Raw genomic sequence first — 12,298 nt, forward strand, 5'->3', positions numbered from 1 at the left:
TAAATGTAATATACTTACATGCATTAATGAATAATATGACTGCTTGCCAGTATAAAAGAGAAAATGAAATGGGCGGCCATCTTCTCCCCACTGGATTGCTAATAAAAACCAAATGAAAACAAATAAACAAAAATAAAAATATACAGAGACCAAATAGCTTGTATTTAATTGCAATTCATAATTCTGCAATAAGACACAATTTTAATTCTGATTAACTTTTAAATAACAAAATAGCATTAATATTTAGAATTTAGTTTGGCAGGTTTAACATGTAAATATTTAGGATATTTAATATTTCATACCCATTAATACAAAGCAACGTTTGTATCTGAAAAAACACTCCTAAATATTTCACCATGAGAATTTCTGTAATATGTTTTAAATAAACACACAAAATACCAAAGACATCTTGCTAGAACAAAAAAATTTATGTTTGGCTGTAAATACAATGCATTCCCATATTCTTAAAAAGGAAAACTGATAAAGTCAATTATGTAATAGTTAGGAAATTAGAGACAGGAATACTATAAGAAAGAAAAAAACAAAATGGATTTTTCCGTGCCCAGTTATGTTTCAACTCTGTGGTGAGACACCTCTGAGAGTTTGAAACGTTTAAAACAGAAGGGGCCCCACAAAGATGCTTTCTGTAATTCCTTTTGAAATACAGATGGTCGTTCACATCTAATAACCACCCAACAAACCGGGAAACGGAGCTGCTGCAGTAAATAAAGCAAACACCAACTCCATGTGCTCTTCCCGTATCTGTACTGAGCTGTTCCTCTGTTAACAATGTGTGAGAACTCCAAACACGAAGGCTACACTCCTCTATTACATGAGTTGTAAACTCTTTTCTCCCAGTCTGTCACTTGCCTTTAAATTTTGTTTGTGGCGTCTTTCATAATCAAGATGTTTAAAGTGTATGTGTACAGTAGACTCTGTCACGTTTCCTCTATGGCAGTGCTTCTCAACTGTTTTTTCATTATCATTCCTACTAAGGCACCTTTTCAGACACTGTTCTCCCTAATTGCCTGCCTCCCCATGAAATCTTAATACCGCAGATACACTGCATATCTGCTGATGTATTCTGTGGCCCTCTGGAGGGCCACAAACATTGTAATAGCTAAGATTTTTTCACCTCCTGTGAACCAATTTACACCACCTTGGGGGCAATATCACCCCCATTGAAAAAACGTGCTTTAAGACTTTGGGCTTTCTAAAAACTATTTTCCCATATTTGCTTCTGGAATTTTTGTATGTTTTCATGATCAGAAATTTAATCAATCTGAAATTTATGTCTGTGAGGCAGAAATCCAAACACACATTATTTTGTCCAACAAAGAGAGTCATTACTCCATTACAGTTTTTTGAATACTACACTCTTTTCTTTTAAAACATCACCTGTACAATATGTAGGGTATCTTCCTCTTCTGGGGCAACTGGATTACACACAGAACACTTTAAGTGCATACATTTAAAATGAAGACCAAAATTTCATAACAAATGGTGAAAAATGTCTAGATACAGTGCTTGGTTTGAAAAATAAAAACGCATTTTTATTCGCCAATGGCTTACTGATGAATTAAATGGTTCTCCAACACCACTTTCAAAGATTTCATGAAATCTTGTATATTTTCCAGTATTTATAACTCTACTATGCAATTTTCAGTATTTTGTGAAAGTAGTCAGAGAGTGATCAAGAAAGACAAATATCATGGTTGCAGATAAGACTCTACTGAAAAGCTTGGAGGGATTTTGGAGTTGGGTCTCATTCCATGTGTGTGAATATGTGTGTACATGATTTTATAACATGCATTTACGTGTGTGTGTATATACGTGTGTATATATAATTTCATTCAATCTAAAATGTCACGGATTTTAAGATACTCCATCACATATCTTATACAAAGAGAGAAAGAAAAAAAGCAAATGGTATGCAATATAGTTTATATCAGTTGTAAAATGAATCCTGTTTGATAAAGGTGTTAAAATTTGAAAAACTGTGTCTTAGAATTCACAAAATATGGCAAAAACAAACATATGCTGATTGTGAATAATCTGGTCCACTAGTCTGTCTGTTTGCACCATTACCACCATTTAATTAAAATCAGTTTTTTGCTGCATTTTGATACTTGGTAGGGTAACTTCCTTCATTACTCTTATTTCTTTTAAAAATTTCTCGCTGCTTCTTGTACATTTACTCTTTCAAAATAAACTTTGAAAGTTTTTTCCAAAAGTCCTTCCTACGAGGACTTTGAAATTATATTAAATTTATTAATAATTTTTAAAGTAGCAACTCTGTAATACTATCTTTCCTTACATGAAAGTGAAATCTTTTTTCCAGCTATTCAGATTAACACTTATGATCTTTAAGTTTTACAATTTTCTATATAAATCCCTTACATACTTTGGGAGTTTCATTTGCATTTTAGTTTCTGTTGCTCTTGATACTGTCCCCTCAGTTATGTGTTTTCTGTAAAATCAACTTTAATTACACAATACACTTTTTTAAAAAAAATAGACTTTATTTTTTTTTTAGAGCAGTTTTAGGTTCACAGCAAAATTGAGAGCAAGGTGCAGAGATTTCCCACATACCTCTACCACCCCCATTATCAACATCCCCACCTAATGAACCTACACCGACACATCATAATCACCCGAAGTCCCTAGTTTACATTAGGGCTCACTCCTGTGGGCACTGTATGTGTTTGTACAGATGTATAATAACATTTATCCACTGCTCTAAAAAGCCTGAGCCCTGTCTATTCCTTCCTCCCTCCCCCACGACCCCTGGCAACCACTGACCTTTTCACTGGTTCCATAGTTCTGCCTTTTCCAGAATGTCACAGAATTGGGATCATGCAGTGTGTAGCCTTTTCAGGTTGGCTTCCTTCACTTAGTAATATGCATTTAAGTTTCCTCCATGCCTTTTCAGGGTGTGATAGCACCCTTCTTTTTAGTGCTCAACAATACTCCATTATCTGGATGGACCACAGTTTAATTATCCATTCACCAACTGAAGGACATCTTGGTTACTTTCATTTTGGCAATTCTGAATAAAGCTGCTATAAACAACTGCATACAGGTTTTTGCATGGACGTAAGTTTTCAACTTACCTGGGTAAATGCCAAGAAGCAAATACCAAACTGCTGGATCACACGGAAAGAGTAGGTTTCGTTTTGTAAGAAATCACCAAACCATCCCCCGAGTGGCTGTACCATATTCCCCTGTATCCCCATCGGTAAGGAACAGGAGCCCCTGTTGCTCCACATCCCCACCAGCATTTGCTATTGTCAGAGTTCTGGATTCTGGCCATTCTAATGGGTGTGTAGTGGCATCTCATTGTTGCTTTAATTTGTATTTCCATGGAGCGTCTTTTCAAATGCTTATTTTTCATCTGCGTATGTTCTTTGGTGATGTGTCTGTTAAAGTCTTTGGCTCATTTTTAAATCGGGTGGTTGTTTTCTTATTGTTGACTTCTAAGAGTTCTTTGTATATTTTGGATAACAGTCCTTTATCAGATATGTCTTTTCCAAGTATTTTTCTACCATCCTGTGGCTTGTCTTTTCATTTTCTTGACCATGTCTTTCACAGAGCAGAAAATTTTAATTTTAATGAAATCCAGCTTATCAACTCTTTCTTTCATGGATCATGACTTTGGTGTTTTATCTAAAAAGCTATGGTGAAACCCAAGTCTTCTAGGTTATTAATTATTGATTCAGTTTCTTTAATAGGTATAGGCCTATTCACAATGTCTACTTCTTGTATAAGTATCATACTATTCCATAGTATGATTCTCCAACAGTTCATCTAGCTACCCTACTGATGAACATTTAAATTGTTTCTAATTTTTTGCTGACACAGGCTATTCGCAATTTCCAGTCTGATGAGTGATTATGATCTCTTATCCTTAATTGACAGACATTATTTCTGATCTGATATTTTCCAATGTTTACTGGCTACTTTTATTTTCTTCATTTATGAATTACCTTCTTTCCCTTTTGCCCATTTTTCTATGAGGCTGTTTTCCTTGTTAATTTTAACAATAATTTATTCTAGACATTAGACCTCTATTGTGTTTCAAATTTTCTCCAGTCTGTTGCTTGTTTTTTAAATTTACTGTATCATTTTTTTCAGGGAGAAGTTTTACATTTTGAAATAGAAAATTTATTGATCTTTGTCTTCTTTGTTTGTGACTTAAGGGCATAATATTTGTTATTTAAAAATATTGATACTTGTATGATTATCTCTCAACTGGCTACTTTATCTGATTCTATTCTAGAGTTTCAATCTCTTAATTCCAAAATCATAACATACTTTTAAGTCATGACCCAACTCTGTCATCTTCTGGATACAATCTATTTTTTAATATTCCATTAAGTGGATTAAGAAATAGGAGATTTCTGTCCACAGAAATGCAGAAGCATGTTTCCACCAATTTTTCTTTAAGGTTGCCACAAATTTAAAACAGAAAATGAGAATAATCCAACTGTACCGCTGATGAAAATTCATCCTCACCAAAACCAGTGGCAGAACAGAAGAAACCGAAATACAACACTCCAAACTAAATTAAATACCCTCAAACAACCATTTGGAGTTTTTGGAGAACACTCTGAATCAAAAGTTCAAAACTGAGAACAAATGGACAAAAAGCTCAAAGAAATGAAACAACTTGATTAAATTCAGGGGAGAAACAAAAAAGTTGAAAGAATGTGAAATGTAGACTAACTTATAAGTAACCCAAAAAAGAACAGCCTAAAAACAAAATAAAGGACATTAAAAAAAAAGTAGGGAAACAACCAAAAAAAATGAAAATGACATAAAGAAGTTAAGAGTCAGAGAGATGGTGACTGACTTGGAAGACAATCAAGGAAGGAATAACATTTATATAATTGGAGTCCCAAGGAACAAAAACAAAAAGTGGAACAGAACTAATATTCATAACTTAAAACTATTTCTGGATGTAAAGACTTGAACCTACCTATTTAAAGAGCTCATTGTCACCACTGTAATCTAACCCTCAATAATCAACTTGATGCCATATTTTCATAAAGCTACTAGATAGCTTTAGATTAAGAATCCTTAGGATCACCAGGGGGAAAGATAACTAGACTAGCACGAAACTTCTCAAAAACTACAGACAAGGCAAGGCAACGATGGAGCAGCATTTTCAAGAAACTCAAGAAAAGAAAGTATGAACCAAAGATTTTCCCCTTCCAGACAAGCTGTCCTTCAAGTATCAAGGCTAGAAAAAAACAATTTTAAAAATATAAGAACTCAGGGAATTTATATCTATGAGCCCTTTCTGAAGAATCTACTAGAAAATGAACTCCATTCAATCAAGAGATGACCAGGGAGACCTTAGCAAAGGAGTTATGGACAGCATTTAATAAGCTAATTGTAGACTTAAAACTAAAACAAAGACGAGCAAGAAGTGCACAGAAGAGAATGTTAAAAAACCACAAGTATGTATGCGTGTATGTAGGTATATATTTGTAGAGTTGAAATTCAATGTTTTTAAAATGGTTCTTGTCCACCAAAATACATAAAGGCGGAGAAAGATCACAATTTGTTTGTAACCGAGGAGACCATCACGTTACTTAGGTCATCATTACACTCCATGCCACACTGATTTCTTTGTGTGGATTTGGCCACTATGCTGTCATCAGCTGGCAGGAGGCTCACAGGATCTCTGCATGACTAGCATTTCAGCTTCACCTATACTCTGGCATGTTTTTATAAGAGTATCATTTTAACAAATTTCAGAACAATTCAGTTTGAGTGTTTCCTGTATTCAGATATCTAAATAATGATATTCTACTGTAATGCTTATATAGTTTTTAGTTTATAGTTTTGTATTTTCTAAGTGGGCACTCATAACACCTGTGCATATTAAGTGATTTATTCCTAATTTCTTGCCTTTTTTAATCATACTGGTTAAGACTTTCAAAATAAAAATGAGTACTAGAGGCAAGTGTAGGCATACTTGTCCTTTCCTGAACTTCATGCAAAGGAATCCAATGATATGTTTTTTAATCTGATGTGTTTCTGTTTCTCATGATAGTCTTTCTCAAACTAAGAAAATTTCTTTCTATTTCTAGTTTAAGAGTTTTTACCAAAAAATAAATGCTGAATTTTGTTAAATAACTTTTTATTCATCTTCGGAAATATTTTTTCCCTGACTCAGTTAACACAGAGGACTACATTAATAAATTCCTAATGTTAAACCATCCTTATATTCCTGGGGTGTGGGGGGCAGAGATCCTATTCTCTATAATGCTGTATTTGGTTTGCTATCATTTAATTTAGTAAGAATAGAGTGTAGGTTTCTTTAAGGTGAGCTTAGAAGTTTATGTTATCCTTTTTCTGCTCTGCAGCAGTTCACATAATATAAAAGTTAGAAACTTTTTCAAGGTATAACAGACCTCACCGACAAAACTTTCCGGGCTGTGTGCCTCTTTGGTTAGGTCTTTGATTACCTTTGACTTCTTCTCCAGCTTTTAGTCTAACCAGCATCGCCTAATTAAGACAATTTTGGGAACTCTGTTTTTCTCTAAACTGTGTGAGTGGGGTTTGAGCAACACTCTGGATCCACGACTGCCTGGGCCCACCTACGTCCTCTGCCTCGGCCACTTCCCAGCTATGTGCCCTGGGTAAGCTTACCCCACACATCTGAAAAATGGGGAAAACATTATCTACTTACGAAAACTGCTGTGAAGATTATGAGTTAATGCATGCAAAGCACTGAGAACTGTGCCTGGCCTGCTCTAAGTTTTAATAAATACTAGTTACTGTATTATTTAGGATATTTTTCAGATTAATAAGAATCAAGTTACCCATAACAATCTTACACTTTTAAATATCCTCTGAATATTATTATGTAAAATTATTTACGTTGTCCTCTTATGTTTTCTCTCTTTTTCCATTAACCAGACTTGCTAGAATTTGATCAATTGCACTGGCTTTTTCAAAGAGTTAGTTGGTTTTATTGTCCTACCCCTTCTTTTAAAGATCTTTACTTCATTCATCCATTTCATTCTTTTTCTGCTTTTTTTTTTTTTTTTTGCGGTACGCGGGCCTCTCGCTGTTGTAGCCTCTCCCGTTGCAGAGCGCAGGCTCAGCGGCCATGGCTCACAGGCCCAGCCGCTCCGCGGCATGTGGGATCCTCCCAGACCGGGGCACGAACCCGCATCCCCTGCATCGGCAGGCAGACTCTCAACCACTGCGCCACCAGAGAAGCCCTTTTCTGCCTTCTTGAACTGAATACTGAACAGTTCATTTATTTCTAGTCTTTCTTAATAACTAATAAATATATGTTTGCCTCTGCATAAAACACTGTCCGTATCCCATAGGGTCTAATATGAACTGTCATATACTTCTAAATAGTCTAAAATCCCAATTTTGATTTCTCTTTAACCCAAAAGTTTTATGGTTCTATCAATTTTAATTCAGAATATCTCATCTACAAAATTTCTATTTTTATAATTTGTTAGGTTTTCTCTACAACCTATTACATCATGTTCTATTAATATTCCATTGGCATCCGCATAGAAAATGTATTCTTTGTACTTGTATCTGTAACTATAAAATCATGCTGTGTTATTCAAATTCTTTACAGCCTTAGTTAACAGCTTTTGCCTTAAACATTTCAACGCTAAATGCTTGGTGCAAAAAGGTTCATGGTCGTCAAATCCACTTAACGGATATTAGGTTTTATCAATATAGATTAACATTCTTGTCTCACTGAACCATTCCCGAACCTCCCTGAATTCCATTCTGTCTGGCATTAGGTGCTACTCCTTGTTTCTGTCATCAACTGGGTACATATCTTTGTTTTTCTCAATATTTTTATCACTTACTTTAAAAAGTAGAGCAGCTTTTTTATGTTAACTCAATCTGGAAGCTTCCATCTTTTAATAAGGGAAGCGGTAGCACATTACAAGTGCCATAATCTATTCAAATCTAAAGTTCACTGATTTTTTTAACATAAAAAATCAATTTGTCCTATTTACAAAGTACAGCAAAATTGGTAGGTAGATGGCAAAAAGTACTCTGCTGATTCTAAAGGCATACTGTTTAAACACAGTTAAATATACTTAACTGAAATGTAAGAAAATCCTATCAACACTGACATATTTCCAAAATAACACACAGGCATTTTGCAGGGGCACACGGACATTTCAGTTTTTACATTCCAGCTGATAGTAGTAACAACTTTCTAATATTCAGAAGCTGGTATGATCTGAAACAAAGAACCAGTCTCAGAGGGGCAGATATACAAGAAGAGATGCAACTAGTAGAGATATACAGAACAAAGAGAGGAAGAGACATAAGTGAGAAGACTGAGAGGTTGAAAAATGGGGGGAAGAAAAGTAATTTTTTTTCCCCACTAAAAAAGGGGAAAAAATCACTATCATTACAAACATTTCCAGAAAAGCCACTAAGTGTAAGTTACTTGGGCATAGTTTTATTTCTAGAAAACTGAACTGCATCTTTAAATTTGATGTGTACTTTTATTTATTTATTTATTTATTTTATTTTATTATTATTATTTTTTTTTTCTTTTTGCGGTATGCGGGCCTCTCACTGTTGTGGCCTCTCCCGTTGCGGAGCACAGGCTCCGGATGCGCAGGCCCAGCGGCCATGGCTCACGGGCCCAGCCGCTCCGCGGCATATGGGATCCTCCCAGACCGGGGCACGAACCCGTATCCCCTGCATCGGCAGGCGGACTCTTAACCACTGCGCCACCAGGGAGGCCCGATGTGTACTTTTAATATAGCCTTCATCTATTATCTTCCCAGAAGCTATTAATTGAATTGATGTCATAGTTTACTATCAACCACATCTAAGAATTCAGAAAATATAAAAGACAATATTTATTAAAAGATTCAAAATACTTATAACAAGATTCAAAATAAAAACTATCATGTAAAGAGAAGTAGAGAAAAATGACACAACGCCTAGCTTTGAACAAAGGTGACTCAGCAAAAACATCAATGCAAAACAAATACATTTTTAATAAAAATATCTGCTCTCTCACCAATCTCTATTTATCAGCTCTGAAACACCCTAATGCTGCCTGTAAACCGAGCATCTGTGGCCAGCAGGTGACCCTCTAATGTATCCACACATTTTCACTGTTGAGTTACACACCTACTAAGGGTCAACTGTGTTTATTTCCAAACCTGTTTATTAGAATTGTACTTATTTCTGTAATTACATGAATCAAGTATTCCATAAACAGATGAAACATGGGTGGAAACAGAAAAGACAGTTGATGCTTCTATCAAAACTAAGTTGAATGCTTTAGAAAGATTCAAAGGCAAGTTACTAAAAAAAAGTCTGTTCAACTTCTGTGTAAGTCGGTAGAAATATAAAAATATTCTGCACTCAGATTCCTTAGGAAGTTTAAGTTCTTCACTCCACTGTAAGGAAATCAAAACTAAAAACCTCTGATGATGTATCTCGGGGGCGGAGGCACGCAAAAGAAACGAGGAGGAACAGATACCAAAGAAAAACCCTCTAGGGCTATAGCAAAAGACTGATGAATATAAATTTATATTTGAGTGTTTTAAAGAAATGATTTCTGGCTTTAATACTTTTTAAAGTAACTGACAATGCCCCCCCAGCTTATCCAAGAAGCTTCTAATGTAAATTAGAAAATAGTAAATATGTTATTTTCTGGTGACCTTAAAGCTTGTCCTACGTTTTCAAGATTTTAGTTTACACATTTAAAAGGTAAAGAGAAAAATCTTAAAAGAAACCAGAGAAAACAGGGGGCCAGCTAAGAATGTTGGCTAACTGCTCATCAGGAACAACGCAAGGCAAGAAACAACAGAATCACATCAATAAAGTAATAAAAGTCAAAAAAGGGGGGAGGGAATCTATATTCAGTGAAAATATGCTTACAAATTGAAGAAAACTTTTAAATTTTCAAATTAAAAAAAGTTGAATTTGTCTCCAGCAGATCTGTACCCAGCTCTTCTTCAAAAAGGCATATTAGAATGCAAATAAACTGACATTAGTATAGGCATAAACTCTAACCTGATCTAATTTTAATATTATTTAATTAAAAAGAAACAGTTTGTAAACTCCATTCATTATTAGTTATAAAGTACTCCTGACTTATTTCACGACTGCCATGACATAGGAGGGCATCTCCATAACACCTGAGTGACTGCTGATATATAACATAGCACTGTAGGAAAGAAAGAACTATCTGTTTTATTCTTGAACAAACTTACCTCTTTGTTTTGGAAAAATCTCTTCAGGATGCTGTAAAATAAATGAAAAATGCATTAGGTAATTGCTGTAACATATAAACCTGAGTGAAATTTGTAAAAATATTAATGAAGATAACTACCTTCATTATTGGCCGGGCTCGCTTCTCAAACAAACCACTGGGAAAAAGGTAAGCAATCGCTCTCTGAAAATACACACAAAGGTTAATTAACAATTGTTATAAATCAAGTTCACATTATGACTAATAGTAACTGAGTGCTTACCATGTGCCAGATATTGAACCAAGAGTTCGACATACACTATCTCACCTTGTAATCTTCTAAATGGGATAACAAAATTACCACATATACATTCCCCAAAAGAAAAAAATTTGTAACTGTCAAACTAGTTATTAACAATTTTCAAGTGTCCGCTTCAAACATGAGTGTGCTGCCACAAATGACCCTTCTCTCTCCTTTTTAAAGGGAACTGGAGGAGCCCCTGTACGAGGGCTGGGCGAGGGCCCAGGAGCATCCTCCCAGCCCCAGGTGGTAGGTAGATGTCCACATACAGAAGACTGAAAAGGGCTGGCCCTACATCCCACCCACTGTGATACCTGGATGTTTTCAGCAGCTCTTTTGAACGTTTCCTAGAACTTGGGAGAGGTTTTTAAACTACGTTTCCAAACGTGTTCTCTTCATGTCTGTTTTGCAGTGGGGACGCTCTTGACATTCTGAATGTGATGCTCCCCTGTAGGCAACTTCCCCTATTCGGCGGGTCATTCAATATCCCTGGCCCTTTCCCCAAAGTCCGTGCCAGGAACAACCCCAGTGCTTGTGACAAATCTCACTCCCACACGTGTCCAAAGGCGCTTCACCTCCTGGGAGCAGGACTGCCCCCAACTTGCGTAGGCCCCTACAGCTTCCTCCTACACCCACCCACCCACCACCCCACCCACAATTAAAAGGAAAAAAAAAGGAAAAACAAACACAGAGGCCATGGGTTTTCATCTCTGTGGGACGCAGGCAGGCGAAAAGTCAATGGCCTTGGACCCTAGCCCCGCTCTGAACTCTAAATGACCCAGCAGCTCCTGCAGACCCAATGCTGCTCTTTTAGGGCCTGTTCTCTCCATGCAGCAAACGTGCTGGACCAGGTTCTGCTCCTGGAAGTAGGGGCCTATAATTTGGGGGTATATTCAATTATATTAGGGAGCCCAGCTGTGTCTCTGGGTCAAGCGTCATTCCTTCAGCCATTTGGCAATAAAATTGACACTAAAAACAAAAACAACAACAAAAAACTTGGCTCACACATCAGAATGCTAACTTTGTGAACTTTCTTTTCTTTTTGAAAAACTAGGGACTCCTCTCCCTTCCTTCTCTGAAGAAGAAAAGGTGGACTTTTTATTTAATAAGTGATGTTGAGACAACTGATTGCCATTTGAAAAAAGATAAAACTTGATCCAAACCTCACACCATACACCAGAGTAACTCCAAATGAGCCAAACTTGGAAAATGAAACCAAACAAGTACCAGAAGACATGTATGAATTCCTTTATAACCTAGACATGGGAAAGTCCTTCTTAACTACCATCCAAAATTCAGAAGGAAAGAAAAAAAAATTGACCAATTAAACTACAGAAAAAAAAGAGAAAATATGGCTCAAATATATTCAGAATAAAAAAGGAGCAATTAAAACTATTGAGATAACACTTTTCATCTAACAGGACTAACAAAAATTCGAAAGCTTCACAGCATACTGCTGGCAAGGTTACAGAAACACCCTGATGCCTTGCTGGTGGGAGTGTACAACCTCCAGGGTTGGCAGTTTGCTAATATCTAACAAGACTACATATACGTTTCCCGCAGCAATTCCACTTCTACAAATTTACCCTGAAGATACACCCCCATGAATATAAAACAACACAGAACAGGCTGTTAATTGATTTATAAGAACACAATACTAGAAACAACCAAATTATCATACACAAGAGGTTAGTTGAATAAATGAAGGTACATCTATGCCATCAAGTACTCTATAGCTGTAGCAGAAGACTGAGAAAAGCAAGATGCAAAAGAAATAT

The 12,298-nt window shown here is 36.0% G+C and overlaps 1 protein-coding gene across 1 annotated transcript in view; it reads right to left on the reverse strand.

Annotated features, from left to right (window-relative positions):
- MRPS9 (mitochondrial ribosomal protein S9) overlaps window positions 1-12,298 on the reverse strand; it is a 53,888-nt gene that overhangs the window by 20,427 nt on the left and 21,163 nt on the right. The window contains exons 3-5 of the mRNA XM_060117106.1: window positions 10,361-10,423; window positions 10,242-10,272; window positions 19-98 (exon numbers count right to left, since the gene is read on the reverse strand). Coding sequence (XP_059973089.1) covers window positions 19-98; window positions 10,242-10,272; window positions 10,361-10,423 — 174 coding nt within the window. The remainder of the gene's footprint in view (window positions 1-18; window positions 99-10,241; window positions 10,273-10,360; window positions 10,424-12,298) is intronic.

This window comes from Mesoplodon densirostris, chromosome 14 (genome assembly GCF_025265405.1).
Source record: "Mesoplodon densirostris isolate mMesDen1 chromosome 14, mMesDen1 primary haplotype, whole genome shotgun sequence".
Taxonomy (NCBI): domain Eukaryota; kingdom Metazoa; phylum Chordata; class Mammalia; order Artiodactyla; family Ziphiidae; genus Mesoplodon; species Mesoplodon densirostris.